Genomic DNA, 20,869 nt, shown 5'->3' on the forward strand with positions numbered 1-20,869 from the left:
TGCGTTGTTCAAATTGGGAAGGATCACCTGGCATTTGCCTAGTTTCTCCTTCAGCGACGAGGATAAACCATCTCAATCGGATATCGTGAAGATGGTTGTACACACCTACACGGATTTACAACAATGGACCAAGGAGATTCCCGAATGCATGAGCTTGAGGAAGTACCAACCCCTTCAGTCCTGGATATGCAGTAAGCACACCATCTCGGCAAGTAGGAAAGGAACTAACAGTTCAGTTTATGGTATCACTCCAACATCATGACCATCTTCGGCTTCATGCAAAACCCCTTGACATTCGGCAAATCCTCCCCCGCCCACGAACTTCACAAACTCATCGACATCCGACGCACAAGATGGCCCATGGAATACATACCCTTACCCAGCTCACAATTCTCCATCGTCGCCCTCTTCACCCTTCTCGAAGACCTCAACAACCCATCCTCTGCCTCCACCTTCGCAGACACCGCCATCTCCCTCTTCTCCATAGCCAAGCGGTTGCAGTTAGCCAAGAGCATGTTCAGACTCGTACAAGGCACCGGACTCCAAAAGGAATTGGGACTCGCGCCGGAGATTCACTCCATATTTAGAGACTTCAACGAGGTCCTCTGGGCGAAGGAAGACAAGGAGAAGTTTAGCAGTTTGTACTCGAACTTTGCGATCACGGTGAACAAGGAGACTGTGGGAGAGGTAGACCTGGATGACTTCTTGGAGCAGTGGGATTCATTGGCTTTGGAGAGGGTGATACTCCTGATTGGGAATGACTGTATGGGAAGCATGTTTGGGACTTGACGTTCTCGCGGACTGCGCTGGATATGTATATTGGGATAAATGCCAGGTTTCATGAATAAATGCATGTTCTGTTGATAAGTTCGGGTTCGGGTAACTGAATGGAACTCCTGAAAGGCGATGACTGCAATACGGGGGAGGTGTTCTCTGACGCGTGCTTTGGGTGTTTGTTTTTAGATAAATGGCCTTTGATGACCTGCATGAATGTTTCTTAGACAATACGTTAAACTACGAATGCGTCGATGACGGAGATGCCCGATGATGAGGACGAGGAAACAAGAGAGTATGCGCCCACGCTTGTCTTTAGGCTACATGGTACCCTAGCTTTTATATTATATGCTCTATTTTCATTGTACATAGTAGAATCGATCGAATACAAAGACCGTGACCATACTGCTGCGGAAATCTGTCTGTACACAGGCAGAATACAGCCCTGTCAAGGTGAAGGCATGTGTTTTCGCAGCTCAATCCTACTTCTACGGAGCCGACGGACTGTTAATCCGGGCTGTATCAGGCTGGTTAGATAGATTGGTTTAGAGTAGGTAAGATTCTAGAGGCTCATAGACCCCCTTAATATAATGTTCGCTTGGATAGAGACACAATGCACTCTTTTCACTGCCAGGCCAATGTCAGAGCATGCGAGAATTGAGCATTTCACAGGAATACAACAAATAGAAGACTCAAATGCCAGCATTCAAAATACAGTTTCCTACAAGCTCTACAGAGATCTGGAGATGGATGGGGTTGTGAGACCCACTGCTGCAGAGGAGCATTCGCAAGGACGACTTTTAGTAGGACCCAAAGCTACCAGGGCGCTACTACAATTTTTGGCCAACACTAGTGTAGTGATACCCCAGGCGCACCTACAGCGGATGGCGGAAAGGGTTCGAAGAGATGACAAATAGGGACTGGAAGCATTGGAGGAGGCAGTTAGAACAGGAGAAGGTTAGCAAGGAGGGTAGCCTAAGCTGAGAGTCAGCCTAGGCCACACCCATCTTGCTCCAAAACACAAGGAGAGCACTGTGCTCAAAAGCCCTGCGCATACAGGCGGTCTGGGGCGAGGAAAACGATCGGAAAGATGATAGAAGGGGGCTAACGCCTCAGAAACCTATGGGGACAAGAGACTGTAGAATAGCCACTGACCTCGAGTCCACGAATCATGGTCTGCCATAGCTCTAGGGCTCGGTATGGACAATAAACTTGATTAAATAATAATAATAATAATAATGTGAACTTAACCAGCAACTGTCCCATTCCATTCCCTTGAAAGAACATCATGCTCGAAGATTATCATCCACAAGTCCCAGTATGCGCGCGTTAACAGTTAATGGCACCCTTTTCTTGAATGTCCATATCTTTTGGGCCAGGTACTCTTCCCAGCTAACATTTGCATTACCTTAGCTTTCAGTTCCCAGGGTCCGCAGTATTGGCATGATTGATCCAAAGGACAAAGATCATCCAGAGGTCTTTTTGGATAGCTTCTCCAACCCTCCGAGATCGAGCTACAAACGCTCGAGGTTGTGACGGCTCAACGCTATACAAACAGCTGATATAGACAAACAGCGCCAACATGTCAAACGAGGCCATACAAGCAATCTGAGCAAGCAAGGGCTTAAGCCTCATCGCACAGATGTCTATAAAGACCACCCATTGACTAGGTCTAGACTACTATTCTGAGCCCGTGACAGAGGTTGACGAGGAGGAAAATGTTTGTGTTACACGTTTTTCGATTGAAAATTGAACGAAAGCAAGATAACGTGCTTTCAGCACGGCGCGCAAATTCCATGGTTATGCGCATTCTCGCCTTCCCTCAATCTTTCGCACTCTACGCTTTCAACCTCGAAGACCCGATCACAGATACCATTTCTGGCTAGTACTATTAGCAGTTTCTTAAATTAAGACAGTCTGAATATTAATCATTTAAAAGGTCAAATATTGTCAAGTGGATGTCGGTCTTCGTATTTGAACGGGTAGTAGACCGCTTATCAGACTCATGACAGCGAGACTTGTTGGTTGCTGCATAATGTATCCTAGCAAGATTGTCAATATATTGAGCTAAATCCGGCCTAGCGTGTATCCCTCGCTCACTCTCGCTGCACACTTGAAAGATTTTGTATTCAAAATGGGTCATATGTGTGACGGCAGACGGTCTCAACGCACTGTGTTGTGCTGCATAAGCAGCCTCAATGGCTGTATTCGCGGTTCGTGATTTACCTGGTACTGTTTCTGATTGTTAAGCTTAAAAGCTCATGCGTGATCAGTATAAGTTGTTCAGAGACGCTATCATGGGCTGGTGGAAAGATGCGGTGATTGTATTCAAAGCCTCTGATTTAAAGAATCGCTCGATGTTGGCTATGGTATCCAACAGAATGCTGCGTATCTTGCTATTTAAAGAAACTAGATCGTTGGGTCGACTTTCGATTAGAGATTCGAGACCTTGGCATGTATATGATCTCATGGCTCTTCATACGCTCTTTTTTGTTCGATGTATTCTTTCCACATGTAAGGCAATGCAGCAAAATACTGCGGTAGCCCTAGTTACAAGAAGCCAGAGCCGCGGCAGGGCGAGAAAGATACTGTATACGGTGCTTTGGTCTTTCAGTACTCATAATCCGGTAGAACGAACAGTGACATTGATTTATATGTGTATATATCAAGCCGAGTTCAATCAGCAACCTTTCTTCTTCAAAAGCCTCTCGAAGATCAGCAATGAGAAGAACTAGTACGCGGTATGAAAACTGCGATGCGTAAGCGGCTTCGAGATTACCTGCATTTGCAATATCTGTCAAGTCCTCGCCTTGAGGTTAAGTAAACGAAACTTGATCTCTTGATGAGATGGGATCGTAAAGCTTGAGCCAATTTATGCGGCTGCTTGCCTCTATTCACTGAAGCATAATAGATGCTAGTTTTCAACAATGAATAGGCTGTTGAAAACACTTTCGTCATGCCGAGAACCATGGAGTCTGCGTATGAACATCACCAGGATGAATAGAAGTTGGTGAGCATGAGTGGCTGAAAAAGATAATATCATTGATATACTATACCGAGCCCAGCCTTTTCGTGATTGTCATCCATAAGAACCAGTATGCGCGTGTGGATAGCATTGACGCCTTTTTTTTTTTTTGACTAGTCATCTTTCAGGTCAGCTAATCACTCCTGCTAACATTTGAATTGTCACGAGCTCAGAATAGTAGATAATAACGAAATGATATTCCTATCTAACTATTGTAGCCATCGACGAGAATATCGAATCTGAAGAGGAAAAGAAAAGAAGAGTTCATTTACACAAAGAAGTCTTATATATGGTTGTGTGTGGCCTCGCTAAGCCGCTGTTTGTCTTGGTTGCTTTCGTGGCATTGTTTGCCATGTTGACGGTGAATGTCAATAAAGGCACTGAGCTGAGCTGAGCCATCACATGAATGACATCAGTTCTCAGTTACAAGAGAGTCAGTTCGGCGAGATTGGTGCTGGTATTGTTGATCCAAAGGGCCCTTTGCACGGCTTCTGTCTTGGTGTAGGTACGGGTTTATTTAACTAATATTGAGTGAATTGCTTCCCTGCCTGTTGGGCTTGCTCGGCTCATACTGATCGTGATAGTTCTGCCTGCCAAGCATCATAAGGAGGAATAATGACCAAAGAGGGCAAGCTCTCTTTGGCTTCTGCATAAACATTTATCTCCTCTTCCTTGTCAGCAATAGCCCAAGATGGTAGTGTATGCCAGGTTAACTTGCAGATGATAAAGACCCCGCAGTTGCTCTTTCATATGTCAGTGACATCTGCGTCAATCTTGGCTACATGCCGACATGTCAGGACTTCTCCATCTCTACTGTTGGTACAAAAACCACGAATCACGAAATAAACATTATTAACAGCCACATATCAGCCATCAAGCCAAGCTATTTATTCACATCACAGCCAAAGCCAATGCGATCTACTCTGTAGAACCGGAATCATTGCACAGGAGTTGGTAACATGTCTAAATCCAAATTAAATTCAAATCCATCCAACTCATCACGTCCTTCTATATGCAAGTGCAAGTGCATGTGCAGATCAACTGAAAGAAAAAGAATATATATGCCGCTTTTTGCAAGTCCCAATGAAAGGGTATCATCTTGTATGTAGTGGAGAGGAAAATAGATAATAAAAAAGAAATAGAGAAAAGAAAATATGCACGAAGAACAGAAATTACATAACAACACCCTTGTTCTGCTTCTTGTCAACGCGGTAGTTCTTCCACACCGCGATGCAAGGAATCGCCAACGACAGGAAGGCCGTTGCTGCGATGGCTCCGTAGTACTGACTCGTACTCCAGGCGATGTTTGCCGCCTCACGGGTCGGGTCGCCAGGCGGGTACTTCATCTGCTCGGTGTAACCGGTCGTGTAGAGGTCGTTGAACTTGGACTTGGTGGACTCGGGGAGGTGCGAGAGCAATGCGTCGGGGAAGGTGTTAGCGTAGATGGCGGCGGCGACAGCGTAGCCGACGGATCCGCCGAGACTGTTGAAGAGACCCAGCAGGGCAAGCATCATGGGGACACCTTCGCGGTCAGCAGAGGCCATGACGGCCATGTCAGCACCGATGACGAGCGTGCCACCGCCAAAGGCGATGAAGATCTGGGACATGATCACGTAGCCGATGTCGCTGTGGTCGCCTTGGCCACGGAAGTGGATCATGAGACCGGCGCCCAGGATGAGGAGGGGGAGACCGAAGAAGAGACAGGTGTGTTTGAAGGTCTTGGTGTAGCGGACCCAGATACCGAAGACAACACCCCAGAAGCACGAGCCGACGTTGTAGATCTGGCCCATGTAACCAGCGAGGGTGACGGAGAGGTTGTACACGACCAGGCAGAAGTTGTAATAGTACAAGTCCCAGCAGTAGAAACTGAAGTAGGTGACGGCGGAGAGGCAGCAGGCGCCAAGCACGGTGCGCTTTTTGAGGAGTTCGTACTGGACAAAGTGCACGCGAGCGCACCATTTCTCCCAAGCGGCGAAGACGAACATCAGGCAGAATCCGACAACGATCATGGCGATGAAGGTAGGGCTGCTGTAGGTAGAGCGGCCGTATTGCTGCAGACCAAAGGGAAGGAGGAGGAGGACCCAAGCGGCCATCAACAGGAATGCCCCGACGACTGCTTAGTTAGCATGGCTCACAGAGGATGAAGGGAAAGAGCGTACTGTCGAATTCATGAATGTAATGGACAATAGACTGCGAGATGGTCCGACCACTAGGCTCATGCTTGTACAGACCCAACTTCTCCGCCTTCTTCTCATAGTACTTGAAGACAAAGGCGAGCGGCGCAAAGACGAAAGGCTGAATGATGGCAAACGAACCATACGCCCAACGCCAGCTCGTCATGTTGATGTACGACTCAGCCGCCCGCGGGCCAACAAAAGCAGTGCAGATAAAAGGCGTGCTAGCAAAGGCGAACGCAAAAGCACGGTTCCGCAGACCGGAGGTATCAGCGACGAAGATCTGCAGGATCAAATAAATGGCATCATATCCAATCCAGTAGAGAACGTAACCGGCGGCGTAGGAGTCGGGGTTGTTGCAGGCGGCCAGGATAATCAGACCCAGAACGTAGACACCGATGAAGACCAGGTAACCCTCAGCACGGCCCCAGATGTTGATAGTCTTGGCGATGGGGAGCTTCAGCACACCACCGATGATACTGTACAGGATGTTGGAGGTACTGATTTGGGGGGCGGACGAGAAGCTGCTGTAGGCTTTGTTGATGACGTTGCTGTTGATGGAGGAGTGGAAGGCCAGCATGAAGAAACAGACCCAAATCCTGTATCTGTTAACCCCAATTCGAACCCATTATAAAAGAAGCAGTGAACATACCAAGCATAAGTGCTAAACAGCGCAGGCTTCGACCAAACCATAGCCGTAGCCTCGGCCTTTTGCACACCCAGATGAGCATCCTTGGTGACCTCGTCGGGATGCAGCTGGATATTCCTCTCATTGCGTTCCTCCAAGCTGAGTCTCTCATTACTTTCCATTGGCGGCGCCTCCGGCACACCACCTAGGCTCTTGGGCTCATGGCTCTCGGAGTAGCCCAGGTCCTCGACGACCTGGCTATCTTTGCGGCCCCGAATGACATCGAAGACACCCATGTTGGCCTGTAGTTGTAATGTAAGATCAGACAGATCAGCGTCTTGGCGAGTTGGCGTGAGCGTAGAGGAAGGGAGAGAGAGTAGAGAGCGAGAGAGAGCATCGGGCCAGGGGATCACTGGCTCTTTTGTATATTAAGAGTTCGGCCGCGGACGGAGCAAGAGGTCGGTGGAGTGCACTTCCCAATCGGGATTAGCGTGTCAAAATTTCGCTTGTCCGCAGGACGCGCAGGTGGGCTTTTTTTTTTTTTCAATTCAGTCCAATCAAAACGGCGGTTTTAAATGGTCGGATCAGATAACAGAGTGGAGAGCGGATCAGATAACTTCCCCGCTGAAGCCAATCAGCAGCGGATATTTAGCCCTTGGAGAGCCTGATTGGCGGTTTCAGAATCATCCCCCACTGGATAGGTTGGGTCGAGCTAACAGTAGTCATCATCAACTGTCGAGTATTTTCCCTCCAAAACATATCCCGTATCCCACGCTAGTACTATATACAAGGTAGAAGAGATAGACAGATAGACACCAACCACAGTCAAGGGAATACTAATCATTCTGCTTGTCTTCCATTGGTATTCTACGGAATCTCTCTGTATAGAGGCAGTTACATCCCACGCGGCAAGTGCCCGGGCGGGAAACGCATCTGAAGCAGCAGCAGCAAATAATGTCCGGAGTGGCCCGGGATTCTGGACAGGTGGGGATGTTTGGGCCTGCCGACAGCGGTAGTCGTATAATAGTCACTAAAACTGACCACATTATTTCATCTTCCATGGATAGAGTCGTATCATTAGATTATTCAATTATTACCCTCGAGCATAGAGTTGAGACATTGAACTTTCTTTTCTTTTCTTTTCTCTTTTTTCTTTCTTCTTTCTTTTTTTTTTTCCCTCTCTCTCAGTGGATCCGAACGCGACGGCTTACCCCGACGCCCCCTGGAGCAGACTCCCATCATGGACTGTCATGGCGTGTCAATAACGGAGTCGTTCCACATCGGACTTGCCGTAATCATCCAAGCCAGGTCACTTCACATCTACCACAAACACCGAAACAAAGAGCGATTGCCACCTGGCCGAAGATAAGATTGATCAAATCTAGAATCTAATCAATCTAATCAACCCTGGCTCCAGCGCCGATTATCGGCTGCCCAGACATCCAGACACGTTCCAGCTTCAGTAGTGCTCGCCTATAGCCGACGGTCCGTGTGGCGTTGGATTTGGTTCTGTCGCCGTTATTACCCGATTTGTCACATGGTCGTGTGTCTGAGTGTTTGTTGGAATGCCTCTGTGCGTATGCTACGCCTTGTAGGACGGGAAGAAAAGAAACACACGCAATGAATCCTCCTGTGATGCGCGTCAGAACTGTAAACCCAATAATGAACAGCTTAATTGCAATTACAGCAATCTTTCGTGAATCTGTGACGCATAGATGCTGATATTCCGTGGCATGTCCGATCGCCTTCTCCATACGGGCAAAAAGAAATGGTCAAAAGAAACAACAAAAGCAAAATCGTTGTTGACTGCGGATTTGCATCCTAATCTGGCATTCATCCGCTCCACACCCACCGCCGTCCTGATGCTACAGAAAGGCTGGCAGATGCCTTCCGTATTCAAAAAGGTCTGTTTTAGACAGAGTGGGCTGATGCGTCAGCTCAGCAATTATCCCGTATGTCCATAGTACCTGTTCACTGATCAAGATCGGCTCACTCAATCCTACGACAACAACCAACCAACGCACCACCAAAACAAGCCAGTAATAACGATAGCCGGATTCACCGACCAACCCAGTTCAGTTATCTAATCGCCAGCGGGGATGCGCCCCGGAGAGCCTGTCTTCTCGAAAAACAGACTAACCACAGATAGCCCCTGTGTTATCCGCGCTACGTGGGATGACCACCATACACACTAAAGTTGACTTGAGCTGATGCCGCGGAAGCAACGACAGATACTACAATCCCCATCTGTTATTGCAGATCTGTACTCTCCAGGTGTTTCACTGCGTTAACTGCTGATCCGATCAGTGGTTTGGCAAAGCTTGACCTATGTGAATCGCATTTACAGGATGTTGGATGCAATGTCATTGTAAATCCGTGAGACTCGACTGGTCGGAATGCGTATGCTTCCTTTTTGCAATATCAGGGGTACGCGTTAAGAGCACTGAAATGAGCATCGGCGGTTGAGACTCGCATCCCATCTAATCTATCTTGCCCTGCTTGCTCCGACTAGGCTGAGATCTGCTGTGCATCATATCATGTTCGTACGGAGTACTATTATTGAATTGCGCACATCCGTGATTTGCAGGTCGGAAATACTGCTGCCTCGGGGATGAGCAGATGGGACATGCTCGGGCTTAACAGACATAGAGGGTAGGTGTCTGTAGCCTCACTTCGACCTCGTGGCCTGTGACTGGTGACGCTGCGTGCTACATCCCATTGGGAAGCTTCTTGCTCGGACCAGGCCATACTGCTACACAGTACGGAGTACTTCCTCTACTACAGGAGATAGGTACAGAATCAAATCACTTTCTCTATCCTAATTATGCATACCACGCCATGCCATGCAAGCAAAACAACACCGCGCTAATGCTAGCATGCAATTCAATCATCATCATTACGACAACGAAAAACCCAGTTCAATCACTTTGAAGCCGCAACTTCAACCTCATTATCCTCCCGCTCAGCATCGACTTCCGTTTCTTGCTTCTGCGTGCCATCAGCGTGACCCACACCGTCCGGGTCTTCAAGCTTCCTCTCCTGTTCCTCTTCTTTTTCTTCTTCCTCTTCCCAGCTATCAGCAACAGGTTCTTGAACCTTACTCTGCAACTGCTTCCCAGTACCAACACCAGAGCGCAAAACAAGTCGTTCCTTCTTTGCACCACCACCCGCTCTCGCATCCGCACCAACACCAAAATCACCACCAGCAAGCGCAGCATACGACCCCGACGAGAACGTCGTCTTTTGAGGCAGAGTAGACGGTGAACCACTGGCATTACTCTTCCGCGAAGCAGCAACCTGCGCCCAACCACCGCCATCCACGTTGCCTTGAGCTTGTGCCTTGGCAGCTTCTCGCGACGCCTTCGCCTCTGCCGCCGCGACACGCTGTGCCTCACGCTCTTTCAGTCTCTGGCGTTCGCGGAGCTTGACGCATTCGCCAACGCTCATGCCGCCGATTCCGATGACCGATCCGTTACCGAGTCCGAAGATCGGGGGGTTCCACGATGCCGGCTTCAGAACGAAAACGTGCCTGTGTGGCTCTGGGTCGAAGCTCTCAGTAGCAAAGCCCCAGTCCGCTGCGAGGGAGTGGGTGAATGCCCGGAGAGAGGGCTTGGCGGGTTGAAAGCGGACGGAGCGGTCTGTGGGGCTGACTGATGCTGCTAGAGAGTGTAGAGTCGATTCGTAGTTTTGGAGGGTAGCTAGCGGCGCTGAGGAAGAAAGTTGGATGTACATGTCGAGGGTTTCCGACGAGTACGGGAGGGCGGCACCGCCGTTTTGCGCGAGGGTGGTAGACTGGTTGATTTCGATTCCTAGCGCGGATGCTAGAGAGCGATTCCGTTCCAGACGTGAACATTCCTCGTCGCAGCTAAGCGGCGTCAATGCAGGCAATCGCTGTGGTTGCTGTACCTGTCCCTTCGAAGCCACTGCCTTCGCTGCATTGCAGCGCCGCTCCTGACGGAGTCGACCACAACCACATGTTACCGTGATCGTGGCCGAGCAGGGTGTCTTCTCAGGACAAGCAAAAGGTGCATGACAAGCGTCTGTACATGGATGACCACATAGCGTCTTGCGCTTTCCACATGCCTGCTGACAAGGTCGAGTCGAATCCTCGCAATCACCAGGTCGATGGCAGTTCTTCTGGCACGAGTGCGAGCCGCACTTGAGCGGTTCGTTGCAAATTTGACCGCATCGAACATCCACCAACCAGCAAGGCTGATTCTTCATCGTCCGCTTGCCGCACAAACACATTTTCTCGGTCAAGAACGGACACTTAGGGCAATTTTCGTCGTCTGTGTGACAATTGTGCTGTGTCTGGGGGTGGCCGCAGGGTTTGGGTCGTTCGCAGGGGAACGAACACGATGGCGGCTGCGTCCCACAGGGCAATGGCGGGTGCAAGATAGATCGTCCGCAGTTACACGGGATCTCTTCGAAAATCGCCTCCCTGCAGGTGTTGCACGCCCCCTTATGGCAGATCTCCGGACACGTGTGTCTTCCGCATTTCAGCGTCCGACCACAAACTCGTGTACAGATATGTTCTGCCTCCACGTCTTCGTCGCTCGGGCGGAGGTGCGACCTCAGCTTCCGCCGCATGGCCTGTCGCTCAAGGGCCTTTTGCTCTCCGGGACAGCATCGCTCAGCACACGAGTGTCGACCACAGTGCAAGCCTGCTTTGCATTGACGGAAACACTGCGGTTGCTCCATAGTACCTTGATGACAAACCGTAATCATGGTATTACGACCACAGCGACACGAGATCGGAACCCGAAGCATACAAGCACCACATGGACCGGTGTGACAGAGTTTCTCACATGGATGTCCACATGGCAGAGTCTTACCACACGCTTCAAGACAGTGCGGAATGGGGTCCTCGCAGGACGTCCGCGGGGAATATCCGGGTATATCCTTCAACGGCGTCTTTCCACAAGGACAGTCAAGTACAACATCAGGTGACCTTGGGCAATGTGCGGGTTGCGAATCTTGCGGATGACAACTTTTCTGGCAGAAGTGAACACCGCAGTCGAAAGGACGGTTGCAAAGTTCTCCGCAACTGAAGCAGCCTTCCCAGCTTTCAACTTCACCAGAATCGTCACGTAGCTTCTCGCTCTCCATCTCTTCATCCCTAGCACTACACAGCATCTCGGTCTGCACGTTCCCACAATAGCAACGTGCTTCTACCTTGACATCGCAAGCACCGCAAAGACCTTCGTGGCACGGTCTGGAACAAGTATGCTCTCCGCAGGGCAGTAGGTCGCCGCAGATCTCACCACAGCTCCATCCGTTCTCGTAGTCGGTATCCTGGCAACGCTTGGTAGATGAATTCCTTCCACAGAAACAGTCTTGCGTTGGACCCATGGCCGTACATGGTGCGCAGGGACCGGCGTGGCAAATCGAATCGCAAGGGTGTGGGCATCCCTTACGAGCCCGCGAGCAGGTCTGCCCACATGAATGCGGAGGCAGACCAGGTAGTGAACGCGGATCGACTTCCTTTTCACACCAACATGTGTAGGACGAAGGAAATACCTCCTGAGCAAGATTGCAACCGGGACAGCGCCAAGCACGAGGTGTGCTGGTCTCTCCGGTAGACTCCTCCTGTTGTCGACGCACAGCATCTTGTGCTGCTGAACCTTCATTCTTCGACCACTTCTTCACACAGCTGAGATGGAAAACCGTCCAGCAAAGCCCACAGGACCAGATACGCGATCTCCGACCCAATTCGCTAGTGCAAATGGGACATTCGTAGAGGTTGTGAAGTATGTCCTCATGAATTCGGGTGGCGATATCAGGAGCAGCAGACTTCGTAGTGACCTTCGGTCGCGGCAGCGGGGGATTGCTCTTCGCTTTCGATTTTCCTTTCGGCTCGCGATCTTTAGAAGATGTAGCGGCAGAAGACGATCCTTCACCGCTCGGCGGTCCTCCAGGCACAAAGGTAGGCGCATCGGCCCCCAATCCCTGGTCATTTGCATTATCCGCATCCTCCGCATTTTCACCCTCAGGTCTCGTCAATCGTCCCTCGAACGTCCGTCCACCAATTCCAACCCGTCGAGGTCCATGGCCCGCATCACCTCTTCCCCTTCCATGTCGTCTTCGACCACTACCGCCGCCGCCATCCGAACGGGGTCCACCTCGTCCTGCCCCTCTACCCCCACCTCTCGGACCCCTCCGTTGACGCGGAGCTGCATCGAGGTTATTCGCCGTTGAGTTATCACCGGACGAAACAGGAGGCGTTTGCGATGCTTGCGCTTGTGTATCCGGAGCTGGAGCCGACGGGGCTTGGGCCTGCGTCTGGTTGTTGTGTCGGTGGCCGCGGTTGCCACGGCCCCGTCTGTGTCTGGGGCGCGAGTTATTGTTGCCGGTACCACTGTTCGCGTTGGCGTTGGTATTAGCGTTGGCGTCCGGAGGACCAGACATAGTCTCGAGGGTGAGCCGATCAATCGGTTGTGCTGTGCTCATGCGATGGCAGTAATTGATCAAGCAGAACAATCTGAAGATACTTGTCTGGAGCACAAATTAGATGAAAAAGGAGAGAAAAGTAATTCCCCGTCCCTGCAATGTCGCAAAACCAAGCAGCACAAGCCCGGAGGCAAAATAATGAATGGAGAAGAATAGTGATCGAAGAGAAGGAGAAAAGCAGCTTTGCTTGAAGATGAACGGCGATCGGTGGCGGTCCATGTGATGCTTATGTAATTGGATTTTTTCCCTTTCCTTTTTGGGATTGAATACAGTGACTCATACTGGAGTGACAAGAGTCATTTCGAGTCATCCCATTATTATTTTATGCAGTACAAAGTAATCGTGACAAACATCGCTATGCATCAATACATCAACATCAACATAAACACATATTAAAAGAACACCACAATCTCTCCACGTTCGTTTCGCTTCAACCGCAATGCCCGCCACAGTTCCTTCTCTTCCTCCTGACGCTGCTCGCGATCAGGACGTTGACCTTCCTCGTCGTTGTGGAAGCGCTTCAGAATCTTGTTGATCGAGAAACCGCGTGAACTTTCAGGGCCTTTGGTCACCAGCGACAGGAAGTGGGCCGCCATGTCGCGTTGCTGGTCGGTAGGGACGTTGGCTTGTGGGTAGAGCAGCATTTCCCCGGCGCCTGGGCCGCTGACTTGCCGGGAGGGATGGTCGCCCTCCACTGTCTGGGCGCTGGTCTTGCGCTTGCTCTTGGGCTCGGGCGCAACCACCTGGCTGTCGGAGACGTTGCGCACCTTGGGTGCCTTCTTAGATTTAATATCCGGAACCTCACCATCGTCGGAAGAGCTGCGGCGACGGTGGCGGACGATTGTCTTGGGCTGAGAGTCAGCGCTGCTGCTGGAGACCACGGAGCCGCCGAACATGGATGAGACGAGACGTTCCGCGCGGGTCTTCTTGGGCTCTTTCTCTTTCTTAGACCGCTTGATTGGGGACACGGGTTCTTCGTAGCGGCGACGAGGCTGCTCTTCACCCTCCACCGACGTAGACCTCAACATCCGGTCCAGTCCACCGGTCAGCCCTGAGTGCTTGATCATGGGCGTACCGGGGTTGTTCCGGATACTAGATGGAGCATCTATCATGGGACTGTCAACGAGAGGCATCACATCGTCCATGTCGACATCATCAGTGCGCCGCTTGCGCTTCTTCTCGCTGGTGAGAACGCCGTTGTCCTTGCGGCTGCGGTCCTTCTTTTTCTTGGGGACCGGTGTCACGAACTCCAACGAGGGGTTGGCGCCTTGATTCGGGTACTGCGATTGTGGGATCGGGTCTGCACCGTAGGAGTATCCATTTTGTTCGTAACTCTTATCATTGCCAGGAGTGTCCAAGTGGGCGTGGGTCTTGTTCGTCTCGAAAATCAGAGGGGCATGATCCACCATCCGCATCTGACCCTTGGGCTCGGCCAAAGAGACCTTGGACGTGCTATTCGGAGTCTTGGGTTGAAGGAAGTCGAATACATTTACTGGCTTGCCGCTATCGGTCTTGTTGGTGTGCTCGTTCGCAGCAGTAGGCTTCTGCTCGTGGGCAGATGGTGCGCGCCCGTTGGCTCTAGGGGAATCGACGTCGGTCACGTCCTCAACGTACGGCGCACGGTGTTGCATGCCGTTCAGCTTTGGCTCATTCTTGCCCTTTCGCCCGTTCTTCGTAGGTTTCTCTTTATAGAGTGCGCCCTCGTACTTTTGCGCTTCGGTCATACACGACTATAGAGAAGTCAAAGTCAGTCTCGGAACTCTTGTCTCAAGACAAATCATTGTCCATTGCACAAGCTTATCTCCGTCGATATGGTTCAACCAAGCGGAATCGGCCCAGTTCACCAGGATCTTGCCAGTTGCTTCGGACGAAGCCATGGTCTAGACTAACAACATGCGACAAGAGCATCACCAAGCCCGTAACCAACAGCAGAATATGAGGCGACACAAACAGATCAACTGCATAAGCACCAAGCAAGGAAGGGGTCTAGCCATACCGTATGCGATCTGTATTCGGTACCCTGGAAATGCACCATGCAATCAATGCAGGTAAACGACGCACCCCGGCATTGATTCCGATGAGGATCGAGCTTCTTCTTGGTGAGAATATCACCGCAATTCTAGGCAGAAAGCGAGGTCAGCATTATATCCCTACCGAATAGACTTCAACGACAGGGCCATAGACCCGTCCCACCAACTCACCTCGCATGAAAACGAAACCATCTTGACCCGCTATGGACTCCACGTATCCAGCGATCGTTGAGCTGTCAGGAAAATCTCCGAGTCTAGTCTAGAATCGCGGATGTTCGAGCTATCAAAGTTCAGACCCAGTTCTCGCGGCCTAGAAAAAAGTCCGATGAAGATGGATAAGCCCCTTCGTGAGCAAAATAAACACAGATGCAGTGATATCGGGCTGATTAGGAGAAAATCGAATGGAATCAGGCTGCGCAATTCGCGAAGCACAAGGCGCAAGAGATTCCTTCAAGAGAGACCTGTCTGATATTCAAAAATTCTCTTCTTTGTTTTCTGTTTTGTTTCTTTCCTTTTGCGCCGGCGCGAAAATCCAGAGCGACCGCACTAGTCCTGATCGGGTATATCACGCTAGTCCGAATGTGGTAACCAGATTAAATGCTTTTGATGCCTTATTCATCAGAGAAGCAATAAATAGTTACATACTCCGGAGATGATATCAACGACAGGTAAACGGGCAACAGAAACTTCAAATACCCCTCTCTCCCTGTCCTCTCACGGCAGATTATCAGTCAGAATCGGCCCCCGGGATTATCTTACTCTTATCCTCATGCAGGAGACCGCATAGTCCCGTTGGTCAAACCTCTAGCCTGGTCTATTTTTGCAACCATTACGGAATACGCTCATGATCCTACATCTTGCCCTTCCCTGAACAACGGCTTGTGATTGGGGCTTGTGCAGCTCAAGTGTCAGAAGACTGCTGTTTAGAGGTGGACGAACAAACCAGTTCGCAATGTTGGTGTCGCGCGCGTGGAGGGGCTGTGCGATCTGGTGGATGAGATGAAACGAGAACATACTGTGCATATGCAACTAGCGCGTTTTGGTTGTTGTTGTTCTGGGAACGTTCGCTTGTGCTTCGCTTGCCGCGGGAGTCATGCATATCTGAGGACTTTATTACTTGTACAAATACTTGTAGGCAATGCTGTTGGTGAATCGGAAGCTATGGCTAGGAGGCGATACGCCGAGTGGTATGCTCTCGTTCTCTGATATCTTTAGAGGATGCACAGTACATAATTAGCTTGGCCGACTTCCGTGTCTGGCATGAGCATATGATACTATTACTGAACATGACCCAACTGACGATGATCTTCTAACATCATTTCAGTGTAAAGATATTTTTGTGCTTGTGTGGGGACCCATTTTGCCTTGTCTTCAATACTCTATACATGCGATATCGCGACTCTTGTGGCGAATGCATCGCAAATGGAGGCATCTTCGGTCATGCGATCGATGACCACTGCAGCATCTCAGTCTCATGAGGTCTCTTATTTGTTGAGGATTCGCTTCGTCTACGGTCATTCATTTTTCTGGGCTCGTATAAGGTTGGGCAAAGAGGCAGAGATTTGAATATGTATATAATTCCAATTAAATCACAATAAACGCATATATACAAATAGGGTCCAGACCCATCAAAGAAAACCATGATCGGATGGATATGTAAATCGGGTATCTACAAAGGACAAACTATGAAAGAAACTGCTATAATATGAACTTGGTCAATCAACCCCGCGTAGTCCTGCATTGACTGTCAGTATACAACTGCCAACCGCAAACTCTAGACGAAGCAAGGGACTCACTCCTCTTTCGAAATTTCGACAGGCGGCATGCCACCCTCGTCATGATAGCCAGTCTGCTGATGCGCACTCTCGCTTTGGCCTTTGCTCCCTCCCGTCTCGCTGTGTTTCTCTCCACTCGCACCCGCTGCCTCCTCATCGTCCTCAGCGCAACCGCAGTCGTAGAAGTCGCCGATATTATTGCAATCGAACAAGGGCTTCTCAAGCATTGCATTGACCTCATTGTGGATAAAGCAACCCCATCCCGCGGCCGCATTCCGTGACGAGACCTGTGGCGGATACTTTTGTAGGTGTTGCTGGAAGTGCGAGGCACATTCGCCGCTAAGCCCGAGTCAGCATTACGCTCTGAAGTCGCAAAGGAGATTGGAGTATGTACCATGGATAAAGTCGCGAGAACAAATAAATAAATGAATGCAATGTCTCCCGTTGTTCTTGCGTAGGATGTTCGGGATACCGCGCCAACATCGTATGGAAGTACTTCCACGTCGCCCGACCTAATTCTGCCCTAGTTTTCCATAGTCAGCTATAGATCCAGCGAAGAAAACAAAGCATGTCTCACTTCACAGTCTCATTCCCCAATCGCGACATCACCACCTCCCCTTTTAGCAAGTCATCCTTGGCCAGACCCGATGCCGGCGCGGACTTATCGATATGCCCAGGGGCTCGTATCGCGGGACTCGGGGGTCCTTGGGGTTGAATGAAGAGAATAAAGACGATAAATAGCGCGATTGCAGCGCTGATGAGAACTCGTCGTGTAATCTGCCGGCTCGCCATGGTATTCAGAGTCAAAGGGGGAGGGGATCGGGGGTTGCGAAAGTCAATTGCGGAGGCCACCAGACGAAATGATCAAGAAGCGTCTGGGACCGTTCTTAGGAAAGAATGAAGCGTAAAGTAATGCTAGACCCCGGGAGTCCACGATTGAAGAATCCAAAACTGGATTGAATAGCGACAATTGTTGCTTTCTTTGATCGTGAATAAAGAGTTGCACTGCCGTCCCTTCGCCATCGCCAGAAACGCCTTGTGTTATGCAAATCGTTATGTATATGATTAGTAACTATGCATTTATGCAGTCCCTCATTTTCTCCGCAGACGAGCCCTCATGGACTTCTTCCCAACAGACAATCCCAGCCTGAACAATGCCATCCCTTCGAATCCGGCCATTCCAATCGCTCCTGCGCGGGAAAGCTCCATTGCCGCGATTCCCGCAACGACGATGGGCCCAAGTCCATGATGTCCGCTACCTCGCCACGCACCATGATCCCAGCCAAGTGTTGGATAGGTACCGAGAGAAGCTGGACCAGAAGGCCAAGCAGTGAGTGTTCCTTCCACATAATCTTGTCCATCAGTACAGCTGTGCTAATTGGAACTTAGGGAGGGCCATGAATCTGTCGATTCGCTGAAAGACGCCTACAAGGACAAGATCGAAGACCTCCGGCGCAAAGCCTCAACGGTAGCAACCCCAGAGCCCGACACCCCGTCTGCCTCTCCCTCCTCGCCCTCACCCTCTGCTGTCCGTCCTACCCCCCGTCCGCAACAACCCGCATCCGAGACCAAGAAATCCGAGTCCAGCGGCATCAAGCCCCTGGACTCCTTCATCGACGTGCAGAAGTTCCTCGACCTTCCGCCCAAGGAAATCGAGGGTATTTGGCGACTCCGTCATGCATCGAACCCCGGATCCATCTGCGCAGTTATCCCGCTTGAAGCATACCGGCGCATTTCGGCTGCAGCGCGCCAGAATCCGCAGTTTATTCTCCCGCTGCCCCGCAATAATGTCGAGCAAGAAGAACCCGTCAAGAACGAAAAGGGAGAGGAAACCGGCGAGACTCAGACTACCACCAAGGCTGGCGCAGATATCCACTTTCTCCAATGGGCCTTCCACCCGCCTGCTTCGCCGCCACCAGAAACCGCGACACCGGCCCAGCTTGCTAACGCCCACACATCGACAATTATCTTCACCTCGCTTGCGGCGTACAAGCTGCACGGCGCTTATGCCCAGCCTCACACCACTATCACCAACTACCTTGACCTCGCGGAATCAAAGGGTCTGGTGCTCATGCTCGGCCAGGTGATGCCGGATGCGGGTGTGTCGACTTCCGAGGCGAGCTGGCTGGTCAGCTGCGTGCAGCGGTTCTACGACTTTGGTGGCCAGGCCAATGAGCGGAAGGGCGAGTTGGTGCGTAGCTTTACGCGAGGCGATACCGAGGTTTTCAAGGTTGAGCATTTGATGGAGGAGGCGGAGAAGCTATAGATTATTTAGGTGGATTGTATATTGACTACCCTGTACAATAGATAGATTGGATTGGTCATGGTCTTATTTGATGAATGAATGAATACCCGCTCCTCACTACAGTGACTTGCCGGCTACAGAGTCGACCGAATTGGTTGATCAATTGACTTTAGCTGTAATTAAATATGCAGCTGCTAATAATATTTATTTCTGTGATTCCGTGTACACTGGTATATCCAAATGAGGTCTTGACATGGCAGATGCATAAGGATCCGTATCTCCTCGAATTCAATTTGGATATCCACATCTATATGGATGTTGTATCACAGCTGAATTGCAATAGACTGGCTACATTACTAGCCTCTAATTCTAGCTTTAAACCGGCCATCATCTCATTCTTTCTATAGCGACGGTAAAGGTCCTCTAAATCTGTATGGTATATATTCAATAGACGGTCATCTAGCTAAAGCCCAATTGACCTTAGAAGTCACCAGACTACTAAATATGGCGACTTAATCCCGCGAAATAACATCTCAAGCAACCACACAAACTCAAGTTCTCAAATCCCACTATTACCCCAAGTATGGGTCACTGGGCTACACCATGCGGAAATCATTGATTGGATACTGGACGGTTCTTTAGCTTGGTTATAGGGCGAGTCGACTTTCAGATTACTGAATCGGTGCGTCGTTATTCGTAATAATTGGACGAACGAAAAGGACTGGGGCATGGGGCATTGAAAAAACGTGATCGTGAGACTTAGATTCCATTTTTGCCTTATATCCCTGGCTGTCTGGCACTCGCTCTCCGCGATACGTCGTCAACAAATGGTTTCAGTGGTTGGTATGGCGTTGCTTTTTTTTTTCTTTTGAAGAGAGGCGTTTTATGCCCGCACTGGCATCGTTTGATAACCCGCTCGAGGTGGTTGATATCGTGTATCATTTTGTTCGTTTGCAAACAGCTTGCAGATGGCACGGAAGACGTGGTTGTTTCGCGGGCACTTTTTGGTGAAACCAAGTCCGGATTTGGATGGCTCGGAAGAAAAGGGCTTGTATTGTGTCGAGTGTGACATGCGAGTTTTTTTTTCTTCATGGCTTGTTGGGGCTTAGTACACCTTGATCTTGTGATGATCTGTCTGCTTCTATTTTCTTTTCTCTCCGTGCCATGCGTGGGTGTGCGATGAATTGCGACTGCAATGCTGTAGCACCGGTCTTATATGCACCATCATCTATAATGCTTGTCAGCCGTCTTCAATAATCAATTAGCTGGTTCAATACTTACCCGCCCGACCAATCACTGTGACACCAATGGAATCTCCCGCCTTAGTTATGGCCATCTTGCTTTATCTAACTCTTCTTTTGATCCTGACTTCATCCAGCACATGTATTGCCGTCGGTGGCTGCTCAAAACTTATCAGTCAGATATTGAAAAGATAACCCTGTACATGAAACGGAAGTGGCTCCCAGTCAGCCACCCACCGACTGTGCACCACCAGTTCTTGCCAGATATTATATTGAACCCAAATGATATCGCCACGGAGCATGGATTCTCGCTAGCTGCATAGCCCGTTTGATTACATTAGCCTGTTTGGTGTAGGGCATTCACTGAGCATTGCGTGAGCCTTTGCGCACACTAGATACTCGTTAGCCTCGTAGCCGGCAGAGATGTTAGCTATCTAGCCATCTAGTGTACGAAGGTATATGAGCAGCCCAAGTTTGCTGAGATGTCTGAGATGTCTGATGGCATCCTTGACTTGTGAAAAACTCAG

The 20,869-nt window shown here is 50.1% G+C and overlaps 6 protein-coding genes across 6 annotated transcripts; 2 read left to right on the plus strand and 4 right to left on the minus strand.

Moving 5' to 3' along the window:
- Positions 1-123: 123 nt before the first annotated feature.
- Positions 124-789, plus strand: ACHE_40143S (uncharacterized protein; the record flags this gene model as incomplete). Its single annotated transcript, XM_043278310.1, has 2 exons — positions 124-191; positions 237-789. 2 exons carry the CDS (start codon positions 124-126, stop codon positions 787-789), a joined length of 621 nt encoding a protein of 206 aa, XP_043136101.1.
- A 4,182-nt stretch (positions 790-4,971) lies between these two features.
- On the minus strand, positions 4,972-6,897 carry sit2 (putative siderochrome-iron transporter; the record flags this gene model as incomplete). The annotated part of the gene is made up of 3 exons (XM_043278311.1): positions 4,972-5,912; positions 5,959-6,572; positions 6,626-6,897. 3 exons carry the CDS (start codon positions 6,895-6,897, stop codon positions 4,972-4,974), a joined length of 1,827 nt encoding a protein of 608 aa, XP_043136102.1.
- A 2,626-nt stretch (positions 6,898-9,523) lies between these two features.
- Positions 9,524-13,051, minus strand: FAP1 (putative NF-X1 finger transcription factor; the record flags this gene model as incomplete). Its single annotated transcript, XM_043278312.1, has 1 exon — positions 9,524-13,051. One exon carries the CDS (start codon positions 13,049-13,051, stop codon positions 9,524-9,526), a length of 3,528 nt encoding a protein of 1,175 aa, XP_043136103.1.
- Positions 13,052-13,443: 392 nt separating this feature from the next.
- ACHE_40146A (LYAR-type C2HC zinc finger protein) lies at positions 13,444-15,273 on the minus strand (the record flags this gene model as incomplete). The annotated part of the gene is made up of 3 exons (XM_043278313.1): positions 13,444-14,781; positions 15,048-15,170; positions 15,253-15,273. 3 exons carry the CDS (start codon positions 15,271-15,273, stop codon positions 13,444-13,446), a joined length of 1,482 nt encoding a protein of 493 aa, XP_043136104.1.
- A 1,527-nt stretch (positions 15,274-16,800) lies between these two features.
- Positions 16,801-17,648, minus strand: ACHE_40147A (flavin-linked sulfhydryl oxidase ERV2; the record flags this gene model as incomplete). Its single annotated transcript, XM_043278314.1, has 4 exons — positions 16,801-16,816; positions 16,878-17,195; positions 17,251-17,379; positions 17,434-17,648. The coding sequence occupies 4 exons, from the start codon at positions 17,646-17,648 to the stop codon at positions 16,801-16,803; spliced, it is 678 nt and encodes a 225-aa protein (XP_043136105.1).
- Positions 17,649-18,010: 362 nt separating this feature from the next.
- ACHE_40148S (ATP11 family protein) lies at positions 18,011-19,122 on the plus strand (the record flags this gene model as incomplete). The annotated part of the gene is made up of 2 exons (XM_043278315.1): positions 18,011-18,186; positions 18,246-19,122. The coding sequence occupies 2 exons, from the start codon at positions 18,011-18,013 to the stop codon at positions 19,120-19,122; spliced, it is 1,053 nt and encodes a 350-aa protein (XP_043136106.1).
- Between the last annotated feature and the right edge of the window lie 1,747 nt (positions 19,123-20,869).

Source organism: Aspergillus chevalieri, chromosome 4 (assembly GCF_016861735.1).
Source record: "Aspergillus chevalieri M1 DNA, chromosome 4, nearly complete sequence".
In the NCBI taxonomy this organism is placed as follows: Eukaryota; Fungi; Ascomycota; class Eurotiomycetes; order Eurotiales; family Aspergillaceae; genus Aspergillus; species Aspergillus chevalieri.